At 40.3% G+C, this 14,075-nt stretch overlaps 1 protein-coding gene across 1 annotated transcript in view; it reads left to right on the top strand.

The window, feature by feature from the left end:
* Positions 1–38: 38 nt before the first annotated feature.
* USP14 (ubiquitin specific peptidase 14 (tRNA-guanine transglycosylase)) overlaps positions 39–14,075 on the top strand; it is a 53,464-nt gene continuing 39,427 nt past the window's right edge. Inside the window, exons 1-4 of the mRNA XM_011996344.1 lie at positions 39–190; positions 4,126–4,317; positions 4,451–4,596; positions 8,074–8,106. Coding sequence (XP_011851734.1) covers positions 4,513–4,596; positions 8,074–8,106 — 117 coding nt within the window. The 5' untranslated portion in view covers positions 39–190; positions 4,126–4,317; positions 4,451–4,512. The remainder of the gene's footprint in view (positions 191–4,125; positions 4,318–4,450; positions 4,597–8,073; positions 8,107–14,075) is intronic.

Raw genomic sequence — 14,075 nt, 5'->3', positions numbered from 1 at the left:
TGGGGTGCGCGGGGCCGGCGGTGCGGAGACAACCCTGGCACCTACCCCTCTCCCGGCTGGGTTGAAGCCCTGCGTGGCGGGGGAGCGCGGTCCCCGGATGGATGGGGGGAGTGGAGATGGGGAAGCCTCTCAAAGTCGTGACTCTGCAGAATAGTTTCTGACGCTGCCCTGGTGTGCGGTGAAAGTGAGGGTGTGTCCTGAGGCGCTGGGCACCAGGCTGGAGGTGCAGGGCGATTCCTTTGGGCTTCTCAGTGGTCGCCGTGGAAGGGAGCGGGGAAGAAGGGGAGGGATGGAGGGACCCGGGATGGAAGGTGAGCCTTCATCCTTCTTGGGGTTGCCAAGCGGCGTTTGCCGCCCTTCGCCCTTCTCTTGCCCCTTGCCTTTGTTCGACCGCCCCTTTGGTACCAGTTTCAGTTTTGTCCCTAGGCAGATTGTAAACCTTTTTGCTTCGTTTTCGTTTCATCAGACGTTGCATTGCATTTCTCTATCCGAAACATGGTGTGAGCTTTCGGAAGTAGATGAATACACATATCCCCGGGGTGTCATTTCTTGATTGGCGTTTGACAAGGGCTTGTGTTGTTTGCTTGCTGACAGTCCAGGGTACTGGCCAGGGATCACTTTTACTTAGAGAATGGACCTTGCTGCTCCCTAGCCTTATTCAAAATGGCACCTAAAATATGTGTGGTGTCTCCAATTGGCTGTAGATGTGTGATTCATTGACCATCCCTATTTATTCTGTCACAGTTCCTTTATTGAAGATTCAGCATTTACAAAGCATGATACTAATAAGAGTATTGTTTGATCTCAAGGTGGATTCTTGATGGTCTAGAATCTTTAATCGACTTCTTAATGATTGCCCAACCCCTTTCTAAAGCCGTAACAACAGTAGAATGACTCTTGAAATATTCTGATACCTAAATACACCAGTAGGTTCACACACTTAAAACCCCTATATGTTTTCTCAAAAAATGCCAGCGCTGACCAAAGTTTCTTCTTTAAAATTTGAACTTTATCTTAAATATTTAATCAGATCTTTTCCTCATCCCTCAAATGAGGGAACTCGAGTAGATTTCTAAGGTCCCTTCCTTTGACCTCTCCATATCGATAATCTGTATTTTGAGGGTCAGCAAAAAGCTCTATATTAAAATGAAGAGAACATTTTAAGTACTATTTCATAAGATTTAGTAGAAAATTAAGTATGTAGGCTTGGCGCAGTGGCTCACGCCTGTAATCCCAGCTCTTTGGGAGGCCCGAGGTGGGCGGATCACTTGAGGTCAGGAGTTCGAGACCAGCCTGGCCAACATGTTGAAACCCCGTCTCTACTAAAAATACAAAAATCAGCCGGGAGTGGTGGCGGGCGCCTGTAATCCCAGCTACTTGGGAGGCTGAGGCAGGAGAATCGCTTGAAACCGTGAGGCGGAGGTTGTAGTGAGCCAAGATCGCACCATTGCACTTCAGCCTGGGTGAAAAAAAGCGAAACTGCATCTCGAGAAAAGAAAAAAATTACGTATCTAGATTATTAAATGGTTAAGGATAAGTGCAATTAAAAATTAAAGCCGGGGGCCGTCGTGTGTGCCTTTAATTCCAGCTACTCGGGAAGCTGAGTTGGGAGGATCCCTTGAGCCAAGGAGTTAGAGGGTGCTGTGGTCTGTGACCACGCCACTGCACTCCAGCCTGGGTGACAGAGCAAGACCCCCGTCTCTAAAAATAAACACACACCTGTGCCTCTTACAGAGTTAGGGTTTTGTACATATTGCCTTGTTTTAATTTTCAACATAATCCTGTGATACTGGTATAATTCCTCCTGTAAGCAAAAGCAAAACGTTTTAAGTAACTTGCTCATGGCAATAGTGCAATAAATTTCAAGTAGTTTCCTCTCCTTTACTTCTAGTACTGTTTTGGTTTAATCGTGTAGCATCTTTAGCTTGTACTATTGTAATATGCTTCTAGTTTATTTCAGTGATTACAGTGTGCCCTCTTCAAGCCCGATTTCTCTGCTTATGACAGCCTTTCAGGAATTACACATTGCCTACAATATAAAGCCTTTATGTGTTTTATTTTATTTTATTTTTTTATTTTTTGAGACTGAGTTTTGCTCTTGTTGCCCAGTGTGGGGTGCAATGGCGCAATCTTGACTCACAACCTCCACCTCCTGGTTTCAAGCGATTCTCCTGCCTCAGCCTCGCGAGTAGCTGGAATTACAGGTGTCTGCCACCTTGCCTAGCTAATTTTTGTATTTTTAGTAGAAACAAGGTTTCACGGTATTGGCCAGGCTGGTCTCGAACCCCTGACCTCAGGTGATCCACTCGCCTCAGCCTCCCAAAGTGCTGGGATTACAGGCATGAACCACCGTGCCTGGCCTCTTTATATATGTTTTAGGATGACTTATCTTCCATAACTTGATCCTTAGCCAGCTTCCAGTTTCATCTACTGCTGCTTTCCCTTTTCTCTGGTAATTAATTACTTACATCTTAGAACATACCATGCTGCTTTATGCTGTGGAATATTTTCCTTCTTTTCTGGGAATACTTCTGTTCTCTCCTAGTCTCTAACACCTAATCTTTTCTTTGAGATTCAAAATTGATAGTGATAACTCAGAAGTTAATACTTCATCCAGGAAATCTTTCCTCATTTATGAAGCATTCCACTTTGTTGCTGTAGCCTTTATAATACTTATATTGTTAATTACTCCCCCCCCACCCCGCCCTTATTAGGCTGTAAGTTTATGGAGAGTCTTCCCAATGTTTTGTACCTGGCTTGTCATTAAATGAATGCTCAACATATTCATTGAACTGATGATAGAATTGGGATTTGGTGTCTGGATGAGGGATTTGGTTTTCAAATTCTGATTTCAGGAGTTAGAAAGCAGTTAACAGTTGTGAGATTCTTATTTCTGAAAAGTTATAAAGTTTTCAGTGGAACCAATATATATCTTTGGGTTTTAAAAAAATATATTTCAAAAGTTAACTATGTTATGAGGCTGATTGAAATTTTTTATTTTGGTAAAATGTATGTAATAAAGTTTACCATTTTAATGGTTTTTACGTGTGCAGTTCTATAGCATTAAGTATATTCACACTTTTTTACAACTATTACCTTCGTCCACATCCTCTGGCAAACACCATTCTCTTTTTGTGTGTATGCGTTTGACCACTTTAGGTATTTCATATAACCGGAATCATCCATGTTGTAGCATGTGTAAGAGTTTCTTTCCTTTTTAAGGTTGAATAATATTGCATTGTATGTATATACCACATTTTCTTTGTCCATTAATCTGTTGACGGACACTTGAGTTGCTCCCACTTTTTTTGGCTGTTGTGAATAATGCTGCTGTAGACGTGGGTGTACAAGTATCTGTTTGAGTCCTTGCTTCCCGATCTTCAGGGTATACCCAGAAATGAAATTGCTGGATCATATGGTAATTCTATGTTTACTTTTATTCCCACCAGAGGTATACAAGTGTTCCAGTTTCTCCACATCTTTGCTAACACTTGTTACTTTCTGTTAAAGTTTGAAAAGAATAGCCATTCTAATGGCTGTGAAGTGGGATTTCTATATATTTTTAAATGCTTTAGATATGTCTCTGGATTTTTTCTTAATCGAGCACCTCTTGTTCAGAAATGACACTTTTCAATTCTCCCACATTTCTTATGACTCAGATTCTGTATTCCTTAAGTTGTTCTAGATGTGCTTTATTCTCCCAGGAATTTTTTTTCTTCTCTTAAACTATCTAACCTTTTTCTCTCTCTTCTTTTCCAATACTGTGTGCTGATATGAATGATTCTTCAATTAAACACATTGTGGGGGCTGCAAAACTTATCATTTTGGGAAATGTTTCAATACGATCATATTGTTGGAGTAGGATTCAGAAGACTTGGGAGTTTATTAACCAATTTTTTTTGACATTAGCAAATCAATCTACTTCTCTGAAGTCTCAGTTTCTTTTTTTTTTTTTTTGAGACTGGAGTCTCGCTCTGTCGCCCAGGCTGGAGTGCAGTGGCACGATCTTGGCTCACTGCAACCTCCGCCTACCGGGTTCAAGCGATTCTCCTGCCTCAGCCTCCCGAGTAGCTGGGATTACAGGCGCCCGCCACCACACCCAGCTAATTTTTGTATTTTTATTAGAGACAGGCTGGTCTCGAACTCCTGACCTTGTGATCTGCCCGCCTCAGCCTCCCAAAGTACTGGGATTACAGGCGTGAGCCACCACTCCCAGCCCACTGAAGTCTCAGTTTCTTTAACTATGAAATGAGAAGTTAGGTTTGATCCAGTGAAAGTTTATTCAGCACCTACTGCATGCATGCTGCTCTTGATTAGGTAGGCATTATGGGTGTAGAAAGATGAATGACATACTTTGACTCTTGATAACTGCCTAATTGGTGATCTTCTAAGGGTCTGTAATTCTTTTCTTGTTATTTTTTAATTTAAAAAATTGTGATTTTGTTTGCAGTTACTGTAAAATGGGGAAAGGAGAAATTTGAAGGTGTAGAATTGAATACTGATGAACCTCCAATGGTGTTCAAGGCTCAGCTGTTTGCGTTGACTGGAGTCCAGCCTGCCAGACAGAAAGTTATGGTGAAAGGAGGAACTCTAAAGGTAAAATGTAGTCCGAATTTTCATCACGTTACTATTATTGTATATTTTTTGAAAAATAACACTGGAAAATGTATTTAATTTTAATGTAGCATTTGAAGTACTTTTTTATATGATGAGAATATGTCATCTATGGGGTTTAAACTGTCTTATGCATGTTAGAGTAAGGGAGAAACATTGTAGCTGTTTCACAACACTATACTGTATTATAAAAACATCCTTTTAAAACTCTTTTTACTTTTATTTATTTTTAACTTTTAGGTTCTGAGGTACATGTGCAGGTTTGTTATATAGGTAAACCTGTGTTACAGGGTTTTGATATACAGATTTCATCACCCGGGTACTAAGCATAGTACCCGACAGGTAGTTGTTTTTTTTTTTTTTTAAGATCCTCTTCCTCCTCCCACTCTCCACCCTCAAGTAAGCTCCAGTGTCTATTGTTCCTCTCTATGTGTCTGTGTGTTCTCATTATTTAGCTCCCGCTTAAAATTAGAACATGCGGTTTGCTTTTCTGTTCCTGCATTAGTTTACTAAGGGACTAACAGGTAGTGATCTCCAGCTCCATCCATGTTGCTGCAAAGGACATGACTTTGTTCTAAAAGCATCATTTAAATTTTATTTTAAAATGTATTGTATTACCAGATACCTCTGTGGGTCAGAAGAGTGGAATACTTTACAGTTATCTGTATTGTGTGAATTTTTTTTCCTATGAGGATGTATTAAAAGTATTAGTTTTATTTTGTTTAGACTAAAATGAAATCAATTAATATTTCCTTAGTAATTTTCTGCGATGAGGTTGGAAAATTTTATCTCCGCTTAAACATATGGAACAATACAGATAGGTTTGTTTTCTTAAAAAACTATTACAGAATGTAATTTTGTACATGCATTTGTATGTTGAAATTCAAAGCACTTCAGCATTTTTACCAAAGCCCTGGTTCTGGAAAACTGTTCATTTTTTTTTTTTTTGGCCTTTATTGCATCCTACCCATTAATGAAGAGCTGTTTTTTTCTTTTTTTCTTTTTCTTTTTTTTTGAGACGAGTCTTGCTCTGTTGCCCACGCTGGAGTGCAGTGGCACTGTTGTGGCTCACTGCAACCTCTGCCTCCTGGGTTCAAACGATTCTCATGCCTCAGCCTCCTGAGTAGCTGGAATTACAGGTGTCCACCACCATGCCCGGCTAATTTTTGTATTTTTAGTAGAGATGGGGTTTCACCATGTTGGCCAGTCTGGTCTTGAACTCCTGACCTCAAGTGATCTGCCCACCTCGGCCTCCCAGAGTGCTGGAATTACAGGCGTGAGCCACCGCACCTGGTCCCCTTTTTCCATAACAGTAATTATTACCTAACTCCTACCTGGAGATGGGAGGAAAAAAATTCTGTTTAAAAAGAGAATAAACCTAATTTTTTTCTTTACTTCCTTTGGAATGATCACAGTGACCACAGTTAAGAATCCATCCTTGCCAGCATCACTGATGAAGGACTGAAGAAAAGACAAGAAGATATCTATTATTATTATTATTATTATTTTTGAGATTGAGTCTCCCTCTGTCACTCAGGTGCTGGAGTGCAGTGGCGCCATCTCAACTCATTACAACCACCGCCTCCTGGGCTCAAGTGATTGTCCTGCCTCAGTCTCCTGAATAGCTGGGATTACAGGTCACCGCCACCACCCCTGGCTAATGTTTGTATTTTTGGTAGAGACAGTGTTTCACCATGTTGGCGATGGTCTCCTGACCTCAAGTGATCTGCCCGCCTCGGGCCTCCCAAAGTGCTGGGATTACAGGCGTGAGCCACCACACCCGGCCTCTGTTGTTTTTAATAATATAAGTATAGTTTTAAAAAATACTTTCTTCAAGGGTTAGATAAAATGCTAAAGATCTGTAGTTAACTTTAAAGACAAAGACTGGCTACCCCCTCAGGGCAGTAAAACACATGTTGGAGGAAAATAACTTTGTTTACCTCTGAAGGTACAGTATGAACCTTTGGCCTTTAGTGAACTTCATAGCCTAATTCGTGCTGAACACTCTACTAGTGGTATGCTGTCAGGAGTTATAGAAGTATGCAAATTAAATGAAACTGTGGCTGCTAATAGTTACCATTTATTGAGTACTTATTCTGTGTCAGGCTTTTATTATATTTTCTTTAATTTTCAACTATATGTTGTCCATATCTTATAAATGAGGAAATTTTATAAATGAGTGTCAAAGAGGTTTAAGTAACATAGTAAGGCACCAAATGAGCTTATGATTTATAAATCAAGCAGATCTGTGTTCCATTCCCAGCTTTGTGTGACCTTGGGTGAGTGATCTTAGAGGGCATTTATAGTTATCATTCGTTATCTTTAGCAGTCATAGTCCTTAAATTGAGAAGGGCCTGTAGGAAGTTACTGTTCCATTTTAAAGCAGATAGAGGATATAATTAGTGGCACCAATGAAGGGTAGACAAGCATATTGAATACCCAATACTTTCTATAAAAGGGAGTAATATGGAATCGACTTTATCCTATGAGGGGAAAGGCCTAGCTGCAGTAAGTTAAAATATTACTCTGGACTAATCATGCATTTAAAAAAATATATTGATCTTTATTTAACATATTGAAGGGAAAGTAATTGCTTTATAGATGTGAAATTTAGCACTTGAGAAACATTTATGGTTATGCAAGTACTAGTAAGATTTAGTTTGCCTTGGGTAGTCTGGTTTATTCTAGCATTTGTATTCTTCTGAGTCTCCTGGTTTTGATGGTAAATTATAGAGTCACCTTAATTACATTAACTCTTCATTCTTGCCATGTAAGCTAGTTATTTATTAGCTCTGCTGGTTCCAAACACCCAAAAAATAGGATCTATCATCTGTCATTAGTCAAGTGTATTTTAGTACTTGCTAAAAGTATTTTTTTTTATACTTATGTGTTTTTTAGTATTTGATGCTGTAAAGGTTACTGCCTTTTATATTGTGTTACCTTATACAGTTGAAGCAAATTATTTGAAACCCTGGCTTTAGGACCGCTTGTGTTTAAAGAAATTTTTTTTTTTTTTTTTTTGAGATGGAGCCTTGCTCTGTTGCCCAGGCTGGAGTGCAGTGGTGAGATCTCGGCTCACTGTAAGCTCTGCCTCCTGGGTTCAAGCAGTTATCTTGCCTCAGCCTCCCGAGTAGCTGGAATTACAGGTGTGCACCACCATGCCCAGTTACTTTTTGTATTTTTAGTAGAGATGGAGTTTCTCTATATTGGTCAGGCTGGTTTCGAACTCCTGACCACAGGTGATCCGCCTGCCTTGGCCTCCCAAAGTGCTGGGATTACAGGCGTGAGCCACCGTGCCTGGCCAAAAAAAATTTTTTTTTTATTGCTGTAATTTTAAATAAAATCTGCATACAGGATAAATTTTATTCTGTTTTGAAGTAGGTTAAAATAAATTGATTATTAGATTATGTTCTGCTTGTACAGAAGTGGTTAAATGTCTTTTGTTTGTCTTTGAAACAGGATGATGATTGGGGAAACATCAAAATAAAAAATGTAAGTATTATCTTATGGATGTTTATTATAATGTGGTAACCTCATTATGATACCAAAATAAATTCCAGATGACTTTTTTTCACATGTATATCCAGTTGTTCCAGCACTATCTGTTGAAAATACTTGCCTTTTCCCATTGACTTGTGTTGGGCTCTTTCTTGAAAACTGGTTACAGGTTTATTTTTGGTTTTTGTTTCATTGATCTAGTAGATTAGAGTTACACTAGTACCAAATGGTTTTGATTACTAAAGCTTTATAATAAAAGTCTTGAAAAAAAAATTAGCTGGGTGTGGTGGTGCACACCTGTAATCCTAGCTACTCGGGAGGCTGAGGCAGGAGGCAGGAGAATCGCTTGAACCTGGGAGGCGGAGATTGCAGTGAGCCGAGATCACGCCACTGCACTCCAGCCTGGCAACAGAGCGAGACTGTCTCCAAAAAAACAAGAGTCTTGGAATAAGGTAGTATACATTCTTATGCTCTGCAGCTTTTTCCTCTTTGAGATTTTGTTTGAGATTACATTGAATCTGTAGCTCAATTTGGGGAGAATAAACATCTTAACAATATTGCGTATTAAAATCCTTGAATATGATGTACTTCCTTATTTGTTTGGGTCTCTGTTTTCTCTTAGCAGTGTTGTAGTTTTTAAATATAGAGATTTTGCATGAGTGTTTTTTTTTGGGGGGACAGGGCCTCACTGTCATGTATGCTGGAGCACAGTGGCATGGTCACAGCTTGCTGCAGCTTCAAACTCCCAGACTCAAGCAGTCCTTCCATCTCAACCTTCTGAGTAGCTGGAACCACAGGCATGTGTTACCATGCCCAGTTAATTAATTAATTTTAATTGTTTTTTGTAGAGATGGGGGTGTCACTATGTTTCTCAGGCTGGTCTTAAACTCCAGGGCTCAAGTGATCTTCCTGCCTTGGCCTCCCAGAGTGCTGGGATTAACAGGTGTGAGTCACTGTGCCCAGCCCTTGCATGACTTCTCTTAAATTATTGGAACTTAACGTTTTTTCACTGCTTAAAATGATATTAAAAAATTGTTTCCAGCGTTCATGGCTAGAATGTAAAAATACAATTGATTTTTCTTTTTTGTTTTTTTTTTGAGACAGAGTCTCACTCTTGTTGCCCAGGCTGGAGTGCAGTGGCGCGATCTCGGCTCACTGCAACCTCTGCCTCCCAGGTTAAAGCAGTTCTGCCTCAGCTGGGATTACAGGCACCCACCACCATGCCCGGCTAATTTTTGTATTTTTAGTAGAGATGGAGTTTCGCCACATTGGCCAGGCTGGTCTCAAAATCCTGACCTCAGGTGATCCACCCATCTTAGCCTCCCAAAGTGCTAGGATTACAGGCGTGAGCCACTGTGCCCGGCCAAAATACAATTGATTTTTCTAAGTTTATTTTCATTCTGGGTTCTTGTAAGCAATTCACTTACTAATTCCAGTTGTGTTTTGGGCAGATTCCATTGGGTTTTCTGTGTACATAAACATGTTATCTGCAAATAATGACAGTTTTACTTCTCCCTTTTCAATATTCATGACTTTCAGTTTTCTTAAACTTTATTGACATATAATTGATAAAGAGATGACTTCTTTTATTTATTTTTTTTGAGACAAAGTCTTGCTTTGTCGCCCAGGCTGGGGTGCAGTGGTGTGATCTTGGCTCACTGCATTATCTGCCTCCCTCGGTTCATGTGATTCTCCTGCCTCAGCCTCCCGAATTGCTGGGATTACAGACGCCTACCACCACGCCCGGCTAATTTTTGTATTTTAGTTTCGCCATGTTGGCCAGGCTGGTCTCGAACTTCTGACCTCAAGTGATCCTCATGCCTTGATCTCCGTGCCAGGCTTTGTCCTACTTTTTGATAGGATTTCTAATATGGTGTTAATAGAAAGTGAGAAGAGTGGCTGAGGGCGGTGGCTCACGCCTGTAATCCCAGCACTTTGGGAGGCCGAGGCGGGTGGATCACGAGGTCAGGAGATCGAGACCATCCTGGCTAACACGGTGAAAACCTCTCTCTACTGAAAAAAAAAAACAATTAGCCAGGCGTGGTGGCGGGCACCTGTAGTTCCAGCTACTCAGGAGGCTGAGGCAGGAGAATGACGTGAACCAGGAGGCGGAGCTTGCAGTGAGCCGAGATCATGCCACTGCACTCCAGCCTGGGCAACAGAGCAAGACTCCATCTCAAAAAAAAAAAAAAGTTATGAGAGTGGACATCTTGTCTGGGTGTGGTAGCTCAAGCCTGTAATCCCAGCACTTTGGGAGGTCAAGGAGGGTGGATCACTTAAGGTCAGGAGTTCGAGACCAGCCTGGCCAACATGGTGAAACCCCGTCTCTACTAAAAATACAAAAATTAGCCGAGCGTCATGGTGCGTGCATGTAGTCTCAGCTAGTCAGGAGGCTGAGATAGGAGAATTGCCTGGCCTCAGGAGGCGGAGGTTGCAGTCAGCTGAGATCACACCACTACACTCCAGCCTGGGCAACAGAGCGAGACTCCACCTCAAAAAAAAAAAAAAAAGGAACAAAATGAGTGAACATCTTGTCTTATTCTAGTTCACTACAACTTAAAATTATGAAAAACTATTAAATTTTGTTAAGTGCTTTTTCTGTTTGTTAAAATGATTGTGTAATTTTTTTTCTTTTGGTAATGTGGTTATTCTCATTGATTTTTAACTTAAACCTTGGGATATGCAGTTCTCAAATTTCTTGGTATTGTTACCCTTTTGCTCTCTTAAATATTATGATTGACCCCAGAGTTTCATATAAAGGCACACCTTATTCTTTGTGCTTCACAGATAATTGTGATTTTTATAAATTGAAGGTTTGTGGCCACCTTGCATCGAGCAAGTTTGTAGGCATCATTTTTCCAGCAGCCTATGTTCACTTCATGTCTCTTTGTCACATTTTGGTGATTCTTGCAATATTTGAAACATTTTCATTACTCTCACATCAAGTATGTTGATCTTTGATGTTACTTTTGTAATTGTTTTGGGGTGTCATGAATCACACCTGTAAGACGGCAAACTTAATCGGTAAATGTGTGTTCTGACAGCCTTACTGACCCGCAATTCCCTCTTCCCTCCTCAGGCTTCCCTATTCCCTGAGACAAGGCAGTATTGAAATTAGGCCAGTTAATAACCCTATAATGGCCTCTAAGTGTTCAAGAGAAAGGAAGAGTTTCATGTTTCTTACTTTCCACAGAAAGCTAGAAATGATTAAGCTTAGAGAGGAAGGCCTGTGTAAAGCCAAGATAGGCCAAAAGCTAGGCATTTTGCACCAGTTAACCAAGTTGTGAATACAAAGGTCCAGTTTTCAAAGGAAATTTATAATTTAAAAGGTAAAGTTCTTGAAGTGTTACTGCAATGAACACACAAGTGATAAAGCAAAGCAACCTTATTGCTGATGTGAAGAAAGTTTAAGTGGTGTGGATAGAAGATCAAACTAGCCACATTTCCTTAAGTCAAAGCCTAACCAGAGGAAGACCCTAATTCTCTTTAATTCTGTGAAGGCTGAGAGAGGTGAGGAAGCTACATTATCCTCATCAGACTAACACAGGAACAGAAAACCGAACACTGTATGTTGTCACTTATAAGTGGGAGCTGAACAATGAGAATACATGGACACAGGGAGGGGAACAGCACACACTGGGGCCTGTCAGGCAGTGGGATGTGGGGAGAGCATCAGGATAAATAGCTAATGCATGCTGGGCTTAATACCTAGGTGATGGGTTGATAGGTACAGCAAACCGCTATGACACATGTTTACCTGTGTAACAAACCTGCACATCCTGGACATGTACCCAGAAACTTAAAAAAATATATATATATATATGATACATAATTTGAAGCTAGCAGAAGTTGGTTCACAAGGTTTAAAGAAAGAAGCAATCTCTGTAACATAAAAATGCAAAGTGAAGCAGTAAGTGGTGATGGAGAAGCTGCACTAAGTTATCCAGAAGATCTAGCTAAGATTGCTGGTGAAGGTGGCTACACTATACAGCACATTTTCAATGTGGATGGAACAGCCTGATATTGGAAAAAGATGCTGTCTAAGCCTTTCATAGCTAGAGAGGAGAAGTCAGTGCCTGGGTTCAAAGGCCAGCCTGACTGTCTTGTTAGAGTCTTATGCAGCTGGTGACTTTAAGTTGAAGCCAATGCTCACTTACCATTCCACAAACCGTGGATCTCTTAAGAATGATGCTAAATCTACTCTGCTTGTGCTCTGTATATGGAACAACAAAGCCCAGATGCCAGTACATCTGTTTACAGTATGGAGTAGTGAATATTTTAAGGCCACCATTGAGACTTACTGCTCAGAAAGAGTCCTTTCAAAATATTACTGCTCATTGACAATGCATCTAGTCACTCAAGAGCTTTGAGAGAGATAAATGAGATGAATGTTGTTTTCATGTCTGCTAACACAACAACTATTCTGCAGCCCGTGGATTAGGGAGTAATTTCTACTTTCAAATCTTATTATTTAAGAGATACATTTTGTAAGGCTAAAGTTCCCCTATAAAGTTATTTCTCCATGAATCTGGGCAAAATCAAAAACTTTCTGGAAAGGATTCACCATTCTTGATGCCATTAGGAACATTCATGGAAGGAAGTTAAAATGTCAGTATTACCAGGAGTTTGAAAGAAGCTGATTCTAACCCTTGTTGGATGACTTTGAGGAGTTCAAAACTTGAGTTGAAGATATAACTGCCCATGTGGCGGAAATAGGAAGAAAACTAGAATTACAAGTGGCCAGGCACGGTGGCTCACTACTATAATCCCAGCACTTTGGGAGTCTGGGATAGGAGGAGAGCTTCAGGCTGGGAGTTCAAGACCAGCCTGGGCAACACAGTGAGACCCTGACTTTACAAAAAATAAAATTAGTTGGGCATGATGGTATATACCTGTAGTCCTAACTACTCTGGAGACTGAGGCAGTAGGATCACTTAAGCTTAGGAGTTTGAGGTTACAGTGATCTATGATTGTGACACTACACTTCAATCTGAGTGACAGAGCGAGACCCTGTGTCTAAAAAACAAAAAAGAATAAAAAAATGGAGCTTGAAATTGTGACTGAATTGCCACAATCTCATGATGCAACTTGAACAGTTGAGGTAACTTACGGATGTGCAAAGAAAGTAATTTATTGAGACAGACTCCACTCCTCGTGAAGAAGCTGTGAATGTTGTTGAAACGACAACAAAGGATTTAAAATATTACACAGGCTTACTTGATAAAGCAGCAGCAGGAATTGAGAGGATTGACTCCAGTTTTGAAAGAAGTCCTACTGTGAATAAAATGCTGTTAAACAGCACCGCAAGCTACAGAGAACTCTTTCATGAGGGAAGTCAGTCAGTGTGGCAGGTTTTATTGTCTCATTTTAGGCAATTACCCAGGATTCAGGAACCAGTGCTGTCATCAGTCAGTAGCCTTGGAAACAAGACCCCCCGCCCTGCAAGAAGATGATTAACTGAAGGCTCAGATGATTGTCAGCTTTTTTTTTTAAGCAATAAATTATTTTAAAATTAAGATGTGTGCATTCTTTTTTAGACATAATGCTTTTGCATACTTTACAGACTGATATAAACATGACGTTTGTATGCACTGGGGAAAAATTTTTGTGCGACTTGCTTTATTGTGAGATTTGCTTTCTCATGCCCTGGAACCCAAACTGCAATATCTTCAAGGTATCCCTGTGTTTTAATCTATGTAATACTGTTTTGTTGGATAAAAGGTAATTTTATCAAAGTCAGTTTATCACATTTTTTACTGATTTGAACTATGTTGTAAGAAATCTTCGCCTGTGTCAAGTTTACAAGATTTTTTTTTCCTGTTTTATTTTAAAACTTAATAAGTTTTAGCTGTTACATTTAGATATCTTTTTTTTTTTTTTGAGATGGAGTCTCGCTCTGTTGCCCAGGCTGGAGTGCAGTGGCACGATCTCGGCTCACTGCAAGCTCCGCCTCCTGGTTCACG

This window comes from Mandrillus leucophaeus, unplaced genomic scaffold (genome assembly GCF_000951045.1).
Source record: "Mandrillus leucophaeus isolate KB7577 unplaced genomic scaffold, Mleu.le_1.0 Scaffold51, whole genome shotgun sequence".
Taxonomy (NCBI): domain Eukaryota; kingdom Metazoa; phylum Chordata; class Mammalia; order Primates; family Cercopithecidae; genus Mandrillus; species Mandrillus leucophaeus.
This window is presented reverse-complemented; position numbering and strand designations above follow the sequence as displayed.